Source organism: Colias philodice, chromosome 19 (assembly GCF_061535455.1).
Source record: "Colias philodice isolate Cphi_HAF_F1 chromosome 19, ilColPhil1 Martin Lab GWU primary, whole genome shotgun sequence".
Lineage (NCBI taxonomy): Eukaryota > Metazoa > Arthropoda > Insecta > Lepidoptera > Pieridae > Colias > Colias philodice.
This window is the reverse complement of record NC_143104.1, coordinates 9,069,142-9,084,304: the sequence shown is the minus strand read 5'-3', so window position 1 is coordinate 9,084,304 and position 15,163 is coordinate 9,069,142. Positions and strand designations below refer to the sequence as shown.

At 32.5% G+C, this 15,163-nt stretch overlaps 2 protein-coding genes across 2 annotated transcripts; both read left to right on the top strand.

Annotated features, from left to right (window-relative positions):
* Positions 1 to 1,968: 1,968 nt before the first annotated feature.
* Positions 1,969 to 5,649, top strand: LOC149480108 (uncharacterized). Its single transcript, XM_089707661.1, has 6 exons — positions 1,969 to 2,066; positions 2,421 to 2,514; positions 3,182 to 3,307; positions 3,611 to 3,705; positions 4,938 to 5,045; positions 5,508 to 5,649. The coding sequence occupies exons 1-6, from the start codon at positions 2,041 to 2,043 to the stop codon at positions 5,647 to 5,649; spliced, it is 591 nt and encodes a 196-aa protein (XP_089563787.1). The 5' UTR covers positions 1,969 to 2,040.
* Positions 5,650 to 9,951: 4,302 nt separating this feature from the next.
* LOC149480107 (uncharacterized) lies at positions 9,952 to 14,974 on the top strand. Its single transcript, XM_089707713.1, has 6 exons — positions 9,952 to 10,013; positions 11,181 to 11,259; positions 12,025 to 12,156; positions 13,467 to 13,537; positions 14,245 to 14,352; positions 14,812 to 14,974. Exons 1-6 carry the CDS (start codon positions 9,988 to 9,990, stop codon positions 14,957 to 14,959), a joined length of 564 nt encoding a protein of 187 aa, XP_089563839.1. The 5' UTR covers positions 9,952 to 9,987; the 3' UTR covers positions 14,960 to 14,974.
* Positions 14,975 to 15,163: the final 189 nt, after the last annotated feature.

Below are 15,163 nucleotides of genomic sequence, written 5' to 3'. Positions count from 1 at the left end.
AATTCACAGTTTTCAAGTGATTTCACTTGCTGCTTTTGATTGATGTCCTACTGGTTATGGCAATATGTCGAATCTTGCTTACCATAGAACTATATTTTGGGTTAGAATACATACTTTATGATTAAAGTTTGAAAAGAATTAATATACGATAAACGATTCCATTTCTTGAATACATATTGTTATAAAAAATTATCTATAGGTAAGTTCCTCCATATATTTTTGTTCATTATTTCAATGTAATAGAATCACTATCCAGTGTAAATTATTTTCGGTTTAAATATGCAAAATATTCTGACGACCGTTTCATAGCAATTAGCTTGCAACTAAATATTAAATGGAGGAACAAGTTAAATGAAATGCGCTTACTAATGTGGTCATGCTTCAGAATTTTGGAGCTTTCTAAATTTTGCAGATTAAGCGATATAAAATTATATTTTCCACTTTGAATTGTAGCTTTGAAAAATTTACGAAAGCAATATAATTTAGATTTAGCTTTGAGGAATCGGAATATTCATAATAATATGAATCTATCTATATCATTCTATAAATTAAATGAAATACATATGACAATACAATAGACAAAATAGCAACATAATATACAAACAATGACACTTACACTAATGTATTTTTCAAAATGACTCTTTGTTCTGTATGTGCAGGTTAAGCTTTGGCGTCCAAACCACTTAGCCGATTTAGATTAATGTAGATACCATTATCGGTATATACTTCATAAGTATATACTTAGATAGATTGCAGAACATACTTTTTAAAAGGAAAATAAAGCTTATGACTAAGGCATGGGAACGTCTGACGCGAAAATATGATATACGCTCGAGAAATCAAAGGCAGAAATCTAGTTAAAATAACCATAGTAAATCATTATATTATCCATTATATATGATATACTTATAATATACATTCGTTTTATTCTCGCTGACATGTTTGTGCAAATTTCCTCCTAATTCAGTATATCTCTTTTATGTCCTTTTTATGATGTTATTTTTTCGGCATCTTTCCTCCTGAACTTTTGTGTCATAAAATGTGTCTTGTGTTCTTTTTATATTATTTTGATAAAGTCAATATGAAATAGGTAAAATAATAATAAAAACGATACTTTATTATAAATAAATTTAAAGTTCGTAATATAATTAATCATAGTCAATTTTGAGATGTAATTCCGAATCAAATGAGCTTTTCTCTTTTTAAGGAGCTTTAAAAAGACACTTTTTGCCTGAGGCTTCGCTCACAAACACTTGAAAGTAACATGCGCTAAACATACATAATTTCGTTTCCTATTCCAATCACATCAAGTTTGTTTTTTTTTTACCAAAAAATGCCTATGGAATTTTCTGTGTCTAATCGGTAAGAACATAGAGTTTTAAAGATGTAGAGACAGCCTATTGTTCTTTCGCAATTACAGCATTAATCGGACTTAAAACTTTATTGAACTTTTCGAGTTTTAAGGTTGTACTACACTACTACACAACTATGTACATTTACCACTCACATGGGTATGCGCTATTTCTATACCCTTTTATATTATAGACTGATTTTTAACAGCACGAATCCAACGCAGGGACTATAATAGTAATATTATATAGACTTAAACCGCCCACGACTTGCTCCACAAGAGATACTGTAATTTTTCAATATATTACCACCTTTTCACGTCCCAATACCGAGACTCTAAATGCATGCACAAACCAAAGGGTAACCGCTATTATTTTCAGAACCGTTTCACCAGCTTGCCTAACGGATCTCAAATTCCTTGTCCAAATAAGCTTGTCACACATTCGGGATGATCTACACGAATATCCCGCTAAGCTCATATTAGAACGTCAAATCTAGCCTTTACAACCGCTGCTACGACCAAAATTCAAATTTATCACCGAGGAATAAAGTTCATATTGTTCCTTAAATCGTTGGCCACAAAGTCCAGATTGTGTCAGGTCTGACGTTAGAGCATTTCAACTATTTCCTTAAAGAAACACACACTCCGTCAAAATCTTCACGACAGCGGTTTTACGAAATTATAGCAGTATGTGGATTAGCAATTATATCATCATGTATGTATTTAACATGATTTTCTGTATACTTTTGGAAACTGTTTGTTACATAGCATTTTTTATTACTTACATTTTATGTCCGGCTATATGTCTTCTTTTGATCATTAAATAATACCGAAAACTTATGAATTCTAAGTATAAATTATGCCACTTGCTGTTTGAGTTCCTGATAGCTGATTTTACACTTTTGAGGTTATATTTTCATACATTATCTGACGTCATCATATTTACTTACAGACAAGCTAAACAAGGTACATCCAAAGCTGTGAATCCGACCACAAATATACGAAACACGAGGAATAGAATACGATTTTTACCAGCCAGGTTTATTCTGAATATTAACATCTTTTACAGATTATACGCGCTCCACATTGCAGTCGATGGAAAACGTAATCAAAACAGCAGGCAAAGAAGATACTTAATATTTACTCCGAGTACACAATATGGTGTAAGTATATGCCTTTATTCACATAATAATAACCTTTATTCCAAACAGAAAAATGGGAGATTTTGATGACGATTTCAAAAAATGGATGTAATTCGAAAAAATCAAACCAAAGAGCCACACAACACTCTTGTACCACAAAAGATAATATGCATGGCATAAATGTACGTCATTATTTATAATCATTATAAATAATGACGCGATTACAGTATTAATTCTTAACTCTATAAAGTTTACAATTACTTGATATAAGTACATCGATGTAATTTAATAATAGCTTCTGGTGCAATAAGAAACTTTACAAAACCTATATATATACAATATAGGTAGCAAAACAGATTGCTTTTCCAACATCCGAACATCACTAGTCACTACATAGTATAAAAGCAAGATGCTTTTTCTGTCCCTAAGTCTCTTTGTACGCTTAAATCTTTAAAACTACGCAACAGAATTTTATGAGGTATTTTTTAATAGATAGAGTGATTCACGAGGAAGGTTTTGGTATATAATTTATTAGGTTTTAGACAACGCGGGCTAAGCCACGGGCGGAAAGCTAGTAAATATATAAAAACTAAAACACAATTGTATCTCATTAGAACATTAATTTCAACTACTCAAACTCTCATAAGCTGAATAACTGAGCATATTATATATCCAAAACTATTCGCAGGTATTTGTAACAGTAGCGATCCCTCTGGAGTCGGAGTCGACGGTAACCGTTGCTTGGTTCTTCGAAGCTAATTACTACAGCGTTGACAATGCTACCTACCTCGAACCTCTGCTAGGTGATATTGAGGTAAGTTCCAGACTGCATTCATACATGAGCGTGAAGCGTTTACTGCAAGATATTAAATTGAAAAACTTAATGTTTTGCCGTTATAGAATTTGAAGTCTACGAAAATTTTGCAACAGACTTATTCGGCACTGTTATTTTTCCTGAAAATAATCCTTACTACGTCAAATATTATCATGAATACGATTATTTTAGCGTCTGGTTATCACCAGACTAACTATCGTTAGAGAGTGCGTGAGTGAAATCTAGTGTTATAAAATGACGTACTAATTTCAATTAAAAGATCAAAATTTGTTTAATTTCAAGATACCGAGTAAACGGGAACAGCGTAGCACCATTGATACCAAGAACATGATCACAAGAAGATATATCTACACTTTAATCGAGTCAATGCTGGAAAAGTAAGTGGATATAAATAAATCTCTATGAATTCTGGTCAAAATAATATATTTGAACATGAGAGGATAGGCGTAAGAAGAAAAAATTGTACTGATTTCTTGATTCAATCAAAATAAAATTTTACAATTGAGTATTTAAACTTCTTGTTTATAAGAACACTATCTGTCTGCAACTACCAATCCGAATTCAGGCAACTTCAGTCTTCAATAAACAGTAAATAGAAAGAGTATAAGTGTACAATATAAATCACAGAAAATAGCTTCCAGAAATTTCTAAATCACGACCGGAACACAGCACACAGCTCGCGTAAGAATTGCAGTGGCTCAACATTAATATCGACAAATCACGTTAACCAACTCGATTCCAATTCCTGAGCCCTTTAAGCCTTGTCATTTCAACTGAAGCACTAATAAAGCCGAACAAGAGCAATAGAACACGACCCAATAAACCAAATGTATTACAAACCTAATGAACGGGTGCGATTTCAACTTAAATTGCTTCTATATTGTTGTATGCCGCTAAATTGTGATTTGTGTTAAATGGTTCGCAGTGACGTTTGGCGGGTATTGGTTAACTAGTTTGTCAACTAATTACTGTATTATACATTTGGTTTGCTTTAGTGTGAAAAAGCGTAATTAATTTATGTTGAATTTGGTTCTTTAATAGTAAAGTTTTTATGTATTTCTTTTTTATGCTATGCATCTAACTACTGTCTTACAGTCTTTTGAAATTAGGGCATTCGTTTTGAAACTTATTAGGTATATCTATTGTGTATCAAACCATGAACAGATCTCATTAACATAATTAAGGTTTTTTAATAAAAAAAACTACATAAGCTTTAGAATATCTCATTACCCCGGCTCAAACACAAATGGAATATAGTTTTAATGAACTCCGTATCACCCATATAAAGACCTACCTGATTAAAACTGAGTACTGTCGCCAATGCGCATTTGTAACGAGAGGCTAATGCGTTGCCAGCTCTGCGGGTCCCTAAATCAACTATGTGACCACAACTATGACACGTTTCATATGAAAACCCTGCATTCGAAAATGAGCCAACATTTCATGACGTTAGCAACGAAATTCCTTTCCTAAAAACAAACGCCACGACACGATGTAAATACCCGACCGTACGCTCGTAGGCTATCCCTATGCATTGCTTAGTAATACACGGGATAATGGTCTTTAAAAAAGGCACTCGAGTAGCGCTAATGTCTATTTTTGCTTGCAGGCACGGCCACTCGGGACGCCCTTGCTTACTCAGAGCTATTTGTGAGAACGCCACCTCGCATTTCTTGCATAACGGCATCCTAGGCGATTTACTTCATCTCGTCCTGACGTAAGTTACTTTGTAGATAAGTTTGATGATATAAATAGCTGTTACATGTTGGATGGAGTTTGCAAAACATTGTGCTTAAAACAATATTGGTAGAGGCGCCTGGGAAAGAGCTTAATGTTTGAGGCGTGATGTTGTGGAAAATATTTTCATACAACTTTTCGATAAATTTTTAAATTGCTACGTGAAGTAAGGGTATTTACACACATGTAGGAGCTTATTTAGATCAATGTTTATTTAAGCATTCTGTGTAAGTTGCTGATAAAAGTTTTGCGGATGATACCTAACTCAAGGCATCTTCCCGAGAAATCACTTCAATTATTATACAGGATTTTACCTCTAAAAATCTATTAACTGCTGAACGTAGACATGATCCACATAGGTGAAAAGACACTTACGACTGTTACAAAAAAATGTTATTGTTTTTATATGTCGCTTATATTTTTATGTTTTTCAATTTCTCAGGCCATCATTATCGATGTCAGAAGACGATATAGAAGACTGTTACTATGAAGCTGAATATTGGGGATTGGAGAATAAATGTGAATACTACACTGAAGACTGCCCCACGAGCCCATTGGACTATATTTCCTTTATAATAAACTAGCGATCCGCCCCGGCTTCGCCCGTGGTACATATTTACGTTTTCTCTACATAAAAACCATCCTCGTACTTCAAGGAATATAATAAAAAAAGAATTATCGAAATCGGTTCAGCCGTTCTCGAGTTATGCGCTTACCAACACATTTTGCGATTCATTTTTATATATAAGAAGAAAGAAGATAAGAAGATGATAACAGTTAAATTATAAAGCGTGGCTGTTTTATTTCTTACCTTTTAGATGTTTTTATTATCATGTACCGAATAATAATAAGGAAAAATCAATAGGAATTCAACTTTAAAAGCGTTCTAAAAATAAGTAATATCATACTACATAGTATAAAACAAAGTCGCTTTCTCTGTCTATCTTTAAAACTACGCAACGGATTTTGATGCGTTTTTTTTTTTAATAGATAGAGTGATTCAAGAGGAAGGTTTTAGTATATAATTTATTATGTTTTAGACAAAGCGGGCGAAGCCGCGGGCGGAAAGCTAGTAATGGAATAAAGCGCTATCTATTTCCACTCTTTCACAAAGACTATCAACGCAATTAATAAATATATCCTTATCGTTCCAGTAAATATTATTTAACTTTTTTGTATAAATATTTATAGTTCCTTAATCCTTAGTCATAAAAACATATGCATAGATACCTACACTCTAGGCATCATGTGAGTTAAAAACTAGTATAATAACACCACCCTATAATGCATACAAACTTAACAAGTTCCTAGCAAAAATATCGGAAAAAATACGTGAAATATCGTTCCACTCTGCATATTCATCAACCTGAAGGGACGAAGGTTCGATACAATCCGGTGCAATCAAAATATCGACAAAGGCCGTCGCGGTAAATATTTGCGACCAGTAAATTGCTTACAGCCTCCGCGCCGCCCTACGTTGTTTTTATTCAATACCTCTACACGGGTATTCAATCCTGTTCGTAAAATTTGTAATATGGAATTGACTGATGAAATGAGTATTCCAATCTGTAGGTTTATATCATTAAGGGCCGATTTTTCAATGCTTAGATAAAACTTATTCGTCGAATAATGTATAAAACTACCATTTTAAAAACGTATTCTAATTGCCCGTATTTGACAGTTTACGTGACATTTTTGTAATTACTTTATTGGACGGATAAGTTTTATCCAAGCATTGAAAAATCGGCCCTTATTGATATAGCAAAGCATAGTTGAATTCCCTGATTATAGAGAAGACCAGTAAAATTACGAATCCTGGCTGAAATAAAAAATTACGCAAAATCAATCAATTTATTTTTAATAAAAGCCTATAGAGCTATCAGTTTTTATATAACCCACATATTTCACCTTTAAAAACACGCTTATCTATATTTTTTAAAGTTTCCATTCAAAAAGACAATCACAGAAATACGCCTACCATAAACTTATAACAACATAAATAATTGCAGACTACAAGTAAACAAAGAGTGCTGGGCTTGTTAATTAATATCGGCCGGAATTGTTAGTAAGTTCGACTTGTTTGCTTTAAGCGATTTTATTGCTGACGAAATTTTTAATAAATAATTCAAGCGCTTTTGTAAAATAACTGCATATTTTTCATTTGTTTCCGCGATTCTGGTTAATTCTTTATGTTTTAGTATTAAGTATTCATGTTAAATACAGCAGTGTGTGTTATATTTAAAAATATATATATACAGGGTGTAATCGTTAAGTGTGCACAAGCGATTATTCCGTAACTATTGCAGATATCAAAAAACTTTAAACTGATATCGAAAGTACTTAACCTAATGAGTAAAATGGCCATAATAAATTTTTAAAAATAAAACGAGAAATAACCAAAAATGTTACATTAAACGCTCCCATACAATTTATTTCCCATACATTTTGTATTCATAGTAGATTTTCGAAGTGACGTCCTTATTGTGCAATACAATGAGGAGGTCTATTTACAGTTTCTAAATGAACTTCCCTCCAAATTTGCGAAGTAATTAAAGCAGAAAACCAAAAAAAACAAAAAAAAAGCTAAAATCTTTCATATTAAATGTATAGGTTGATCCAAAAGTAATGATAATTGGGTATTTCCTGTGCACATAAAAATATAAAATAAATGTTTTATGCTTGCTCATGTAATCACTAAGTTATCACAAAAAAATTATATCTACAGGCCACGTTTCCAAGTATTAACATTAATTTTAATGTGAACAGTGCGAGCCAGAATGTTTCCCGACGAAAAGAAGAAACAACGATTCGACATTTAGAGGGTGAATTTCTAAATTTTTAATGAGATCAGGATAATTTTTTGTCACGATTTGTGACCATGGGCGTTACCTGGGTTCACCATGTTTATGCTGAAACCAAGAAACAATCAATGGCCTGGATGCGAGCTTCCAAAGTGACGGTGAAGATTTTCAAAGTGAAAATTAGTGGGATAGATTAAAGCTGTCGTTTTTTGGGACGCTGAAGAAATGTGGAATATTTTAAGAAGGTAGCCACTACAGCTACACAGGGCTCTTACTACACAGACCAAATTAAAAGATTGCGGGTAGGTTAGTAAGAAAAAGAGACATGGCAAACTTCGGTCTTGAATGTTGGTTCACCAAGACAACGCACCAGATCACAAAGCGTCAGTTGCGATGGCTGCCTATCAAAAATCGGCATTGAAAATGCTTGAACACCCACCCTGTTTGTAAGATCTAGCTCCTAGTTAATTCTATCTCTTACCTCGGCACAAGAAACACCGTCGATACAAGAAATTTTAAGACGACAGCGAAGTGATGGCCGATTTTGAGGGGTTTTTGTAGATGAAGTCAAAGTTTTTTTTTTCTAAGTTAAGGAAAAAAAATATCGAAGTATTTTATCTAGTTAGAAGACTATCTAGAGAAATACATAATTATTTTAACTGTAATGACCTTGTTTAATATTGATTATCATTACTTTTGGATCAACCCATGTACATGGGATATTCATATCTCATACTAAATGTATGGGAGGGTTTAAAGTTAATTTTTTAGATATTTCTCGTATTATTTTTTAAAATTTATTATGGCTATTTTACTCATTAGGTTAAGTACTTTCGAAATCAGTTTAAAGTTTTTTGATATCTGTAATAGTTACGGAATAATCGCCTGTGCACACTTAACGATTACACCCTGTATATATATTTAATATGGTGTTGTCATTTTATTAACGATTCAGAATTCAGAAAAAGTACTATGAAAACCCTATATTAATAACTGTAATAATGGTATAATATTATAATAGTAAGTTTCATAATTACAAATTGAAAGAGTAAATCCATTCAAATTCAAATTCATTAGTGATTAGAGGACTAAAAAACAAATGTTTCCTAGATCTTCTGCTTTCATACCTTTGCCTAAAATATGTAGGTAGGTACTTAAATTATTGACTTAAGTATATTTTAATTTAAAAATCTGTTAACTCCAAATAAAATGTTTTTAAGCCACATCCATGGTTAATTTTGAAATTTAAAATACGGGCGTATTTATATTCATAAAATAGTTCATACTAAAACTACTTTCATTGAACTACGTCCAGTTCCACAATACTCAATTATCACTAGTGACATGACACAGGTCTCAATTCTGGAGCAATTAGCATTGAAACTAGTCGTCCGACCATCTTATTGTAACAACGGAACCATAATTATAACCCATACGACCATTTTGGGTGACGCTTTTGTTGATTGTGGATGGAGATTATTTCTTTGTTGTTTGTGATGGCTTTACAAGTAAATATCTTGTTTAGAACACTTCTTAACAAATTCTGGATGAAGTTGTGCTTTCATATTTTATTACTCTATACTTATATGACGAATTCACACTTTCATTTATTACTCTTTGGCTTTAGGTACTTACCTACATGGTTTTGACCTCGGTAATAAAAAAGTTTCATTATATATATAAAGCTGCTTTTCTATAGAAGAGGTTTCTCAGCTAATAAAATAAATAATAATACATAATAAATAATATACTTCATACAATGCAACATTTTTTTATGTTATACCTGAAAAGCTTTATGATATATATCGATGTGGAGAACAAAAGAAATACTAACCTACGTCACAAGTACCAATATTACAAAATATTCCCTTGGAATGTAAATATCTAGGAAGAAATATAATCAATGTACATTGCACTTACTCACACACATCACAGCGGCCATAAAACAATTTTCCTTCAATTGATAATACGACTTAGAAAATAGAATGATAAATGTTGCACCGTTATTCCGCGTATAGGTTCTAATTTTCCCTCCAAGCGCACAACACAGTCGCAAAATATTTCAGCTCATTTAAAAAAAGTCCATCTGTGTGTACATACATATTTGTGTAAACATATAATATGGATTGGAGCGTACTTCTTGCAATGTAAGTCCTAGATTTACTTTCATTTATACCTATTAGTAAATAGTTAATAAAATAATTGTTCAATTCAACTATATCTAATTATTTATTAAATTTTATATGAAATATTACATTCTGTTTCATAGAGTTATAGAGAATGAAACAAAAGTTAGTTGGTAAATGTTTAAAATATGTATGATAAGATGATTTAAAAGTGCTTCTAGAAGAAGTTTAATTGAATAAATAAATTTTTGAGTTTCAGTTAAAAGTATTCGATACATCCACTTAAATATTTATAGATTTCGCATTTATTTCTTTTCCATTGTTTGGCATTACATTGCATTGCAGCGAACCACTAGGTACTTAATCCTTTCTCTATAATTACGTTCTTTTATTTATAGTTCAAACTAAACCCGATATCAAATAAAACGCAATACGGCCTGTATTTTTACCTCGAATAAAGTAGTAAGAAACAAAACCTTATTATATGCAGGTAAAAATTTCATAGCGTTCGGGTTAAGTCGACTGCAACTCTATTTTAAATTTAAATGTCATATCGCGCTACTAAACTTGCCGGCATTTCGCGTAAAGGAATAATTTTAGGTCATAAGCAAGCTCTTAAATTTTTCTTTCGGTTGAAATTACGTTTTAGTTTTACACAGCAAACATTGTTGTTTTTCAAACTTGTTGTACCTTAGAGAGTATGGACTCAGGTTTTTCATAAGGGCCAAGTTTCTAAATGTTGAAATATTTTTCGCGATTTCGTCCGTTTAGTAAGTTAAAAGTCTCATTTCATGTGCCAAACGGACCTCTGGACCTCTACCAAAAAAGTATAATGAAACTACATGCAATTCCACGCAGTCTTGCTCTCATTAAGACAATGATATCTGAACCTATCCGAACATAATCACAGGAACATTTAATCCATACTTAATATTATAAATGCCAAAGTAACTCTGTCTGTCTGTCTGTTACTCAATCACGCCTTAACTACTGAACCAATTTGCATGAAATTTGGTATGGAGATATTTTGATACCCGAGAAAGGACATAGGCTACCTTTTATTGCGAAACATGTACCACGGGCGAAGCCGGGGCGGACCTCTAGTATGTTATAAATACTATTCTTATTGTATGATTGCCTACCTTACTATACTTACTATATAATTATTATCATCAATTTTGATTTCAGTTTTCTCCTGGCTTCCACGGCTAACAGTAATGACGTACAAAAGCGAGCACTTATCTTCCCACCAACATCTTTATATGGAGTAAGTTAATTTATAAAAGAAATCACAATTTATAAAACATTCCCTATACATAGGTATATGGAATCATAAAAACATAGAAATGTTTCTATACGATAGTATGATAATATATTTTAAGGATATATCTTATTAAATGATAACTGAAACTTATACCTTTCAAAATTTGGAATATTTTCTATAGAAAAGTAAGTTTATCGTGACCCATTGAGCCTGGAGCGTTTGATAAAAATGACCTCGGTCCCCTCATAATATGTGACAGATGCATTTCACATCAGCTGTTTCACTGATCCATTTTCTTTACGGGCAATTAAGTAATTATTCAATCGCCCCAAAACAAAACATAACTACCAATATAAACTATATATAGGTATCTATATCTAGCAGAGGTCCAAGTAAAGTCCTCGTATTTATATATATATTTAACCAAAAATACCTAATATAATATAACTACATAGTAGAAAAGAAAATTGCTTCCCGCTGTCTGTCTGTCGAATTTTGGTGCGATTATTTTTATAGATGATTATAAAGAGAAAGCTTTTAGTATATTTTAATTTGTTAAGTTATAAACAACACGAGCGGAAAGTTATTATAGTTTGTTTATAAACAAGAGAATCAGTGAAGCAAGCAGACTGGAAATAAAATTAAAGCCTTCTAGAGTCTACAGGCTTTTATTTATCTATATTATAGAGGCTTTAATTTATCTCGAAACAAACAATTTTCAAGCAAAATATAGTGAAATATAAATTAATTTTCCCATATTATTTTTAGTTGTTCGTCGCCATAGCTGTGCCGTTGGATATACCGGACAAAAACGTATTCGTATCTTATAACTTTGAGACCAACTTATCACCAGTTACTAACATCACGGAGATCGATGAAGTCTTGTTCCCGAATCTACCCGTAAGTTTAAACTTCTTTACTTTATACAAAGAAATTATCTTTTGATCTACAAAGCATTTAATCTGAATTTATGATTGTTTATCTACCTATTTTATTTGTCGCTTGAATGTCGAAAGGTACATAACAATAATTTGATTTGGCGTAAGCATACGCCGTTTTACTGCTGTTTTTATGAGGAGGTTTAAATTTTTAACAATTGGGAAAATGGTAGTTATTAGTAAACAGAGTCGTTGTTCAAATACAGTCACATAATTATTCACTACCACAATTCCTAATCTTAATTTTAATCAGTTCAGCAGCTTATTCAATACACAAGTGTAGAAATGTAAATTCTATTTAAAAATTAACTTTCCCTCTACAATGTAACAAGAAATTATACATGCTATTAAGGCATAATGTACGGGCCAGGAACAAATTAAAATATAGTAAGCGTGAACAATAATGGGAAAGCGAGCAGCCCTTGACCTGACAGCGCATGTAGTACTATCAGGGCAACCTAGCATACTGAGCTTATAAACGATGTCAAGTAACGCGTGTGCTAATAACGTATTTCGCACGGGGAATTTCTATGTTTTGAGCAACATGTGTTTATGGCAGAGCAGGCATTAGGGCGGATAGTCGACACCACACATAAACACTCGTAAAACCGACTTCTCACCTACTTACAGTAGGGGCAATATTGGAATTGCACCCTTAATTGGCTCCTTAATCTAGATGTGCATAGGCAGGGGCAATTTAGAGAACAACTAAAATTACTACGACCGCGCGCCGTGTAACTGAGATTGTTCCAATATTGCCCCTGCGGCAGGTACATGAGTAGCCAGCCTTATACTGGTGCTTTGGCGATCTTTAAATTCATATTATTCGCTCTATTCTAGAAGAAATGTCATAATTGTTCGGGAGCACCTACTGCAAGTGGTTCCAAAGTTCGTTAGTCAAAGTTATTGACGAACTCAAAGTATTTCTTTATTATTGTGAAAAAAAAATTTATCACAGGAAGGAAATTTATCTATAGTTAGGTACCTAGCTAGCAAGCAACTAGTAAATTAGGTAACGATTGTAGTAGATTGTAGGTATATTGGTATTTTAAGTTTGTGAAAAAAAAAAACCAATAAAAGGCGTCTTTTTTATTGAACAGTTAAGAAGCTTCCAAATTACACTGGCAAATAAAAGCTGTAGATTATATTGGAATTAGTCCAAATGGTGCAAGTTACAATGCCGCAGAAAAGTTCTAAGGTTTTATAGTATTAAAATATATTTTCGACTCTAGCTTCACCCCACAAATCTATTTTCATATTTTATGCTTTCAGGTAATTTCAAGACATAGTAGGAGTATTACCAGGGAGTTGGCGTATATCGTTTTAGAAACAAAATTTAAAGAGTGAGTTATTATTTTTTTTTTTTATTATTATTCTTACAAACTCCGATCTTGCTTTCTAAAAATGCTTATTTTCCGTCCACACAAAATGTTGATTTAAAGCACATTTTAAAGCTTAAGATCTAATATAATGATGGTGTATATATATAGTTTTCTAACACAAAAATGTATCGTATTTGTAGTACAAAATCTACATTTACGTAGTAGATAGATAGAAATAAAACAAACTTCCAAGAGAACCACCTACCATGCACAAATTGATTTGGCACTAAGTCAGGATCCCACCAGTGTTCGGCCAAAATGTAAATAGGCTGTATATTATGTGAAGTAGCTAAACTGTTACGTAAATCGCTTGATAAATTAGTAAATAACGATTTTATAGTCACTGAAGAACAATAGCGAAATTAATAATCTTTGTTGAAGACTCAGGAAATAATTGTTTGACATCATAGTTTTCGACATCCGTATTCGATCGAAACATCGGCTATGATCAACGTCATAAGCTATGATATTCATTTGGTATATCTTAATTTTAAGTTGTACATACTTTGTGACCTAATAAATAATTAAAAAAAATCGTATTGAACCTCACAACACAATGTTTACAATAATTGGCATATACACGGTAAAAGATGTATAAAAAACGTTCTACAAAACATACATCTCTAGAGATTAAGTTCCTACTTTACACTGAATTTCATTTATTAAAGGAACGGTCTGAACGGAAGAGACTGCTTGCTGCGCAACATCTGTGAGGCGGCAGACACTCCCTTACACCACAATGGGCTTTTGGGACACATTCTGCACATTATATTTACGTAAGTTAAATGTTTTGTCACATATATACTATTATCATAAATCTGAAGAGTTTGTTTGTTTGTTTGAACGTGTTAATCTCAGGAACTATTGGTCCGATTTAAAAAAATTATTTCGGTGTTAGATAGCCCATTTATCGAGGAAGGCTATAGGCTATATATCATCATGCTAAGACTAACAGGAGCGGAGCCACTAGGGTGAAACCGCGAAGCGCAGCTAGTACCTAATAAAGCTTGCATACCTATGTAAAAATCGTTCAAAAAAACTTAACTATTTTTATAATTATTTTTTATGAATTCGAATAATAATCTTCTCTACCTAAATATATACAGCCAATGGGTAAATTTATTTACCTGTTTTCAAATACACTCCAATCTTTATGTTTTAAGCACAGCATAATAAAAGCTACTTTAGCGAACACTATCTTATTGAAAACTCACCTCAACTTACCTTATTTCCAGTCCATCATCATCAAAGGAAGAAGGTATCGACGATATATATTACGAAGCAGAATTAGACGGCCAGAATGGTGACTGCGACAAATACTATGATGCCTGTCCAGTTAGCTTGTTCGATATGATTACAAGACTTGTTATAACGCCACATTAAAAGGATTTTTGAGAATTTTTCTTTTATTTCCTCGAAGGACCTTTTGTTTTATATAGAGTGTATTAACCAATTACCAGTTTGAATTGTGTGATAAATAAGTTGGGAGTGTTGTAATTTCATCTACGTATATTAAAAAGAAGTGCAAGCAGTGCGAGCAGTGGTGGCTCAGTTTATTTTTGTATTTTTGGCCTTGATTTTAGAATC

Excerpts from the sequence above, each read along its gene's own strand:
- LOC149480107 (XM_089707713.1), top strand. The coding sequence starts at position 9,988 with ATGGATTGGAGCGTACTTCTTGCAAT. Across the intron at positions 10,014-11,180 it reads TGGAGCGTACTTCTTGCAAT|TTTTCTCCTGGCTTCCACGG; the intron begins GTAAGTCCTAGA and ends TTTTGATTTCAG. Across the intron at positions 11,260-12,024 it reads CACCAACATCTTTATATGGA|TTGTTCGTCGCCATAGCTGT; the intron begins GTAAGTTAATTT and ends TATTATTTTTAG.
- LOC149480108 (XM_089707661.1), top strand. The coding sequence starts at position 2,041 with ATGTGGATTAGCAATTATATCATCAT. Across the intron at positions 2,515-3,181 it reads CTCCGAGTACACAATATGGT|GTATTTGTAACAGTAGCGAT; the intron begins GTAAGTATATGC and ends AACTATTCGCAG. Across the intron at positions 5,046-5,507 it reads TTACTTCATCTCGTCCTGAC|GCCATCATTATCGATGTCAG; the intron begins GTAAGTTACTTT and ends TCAATTTCTCAG.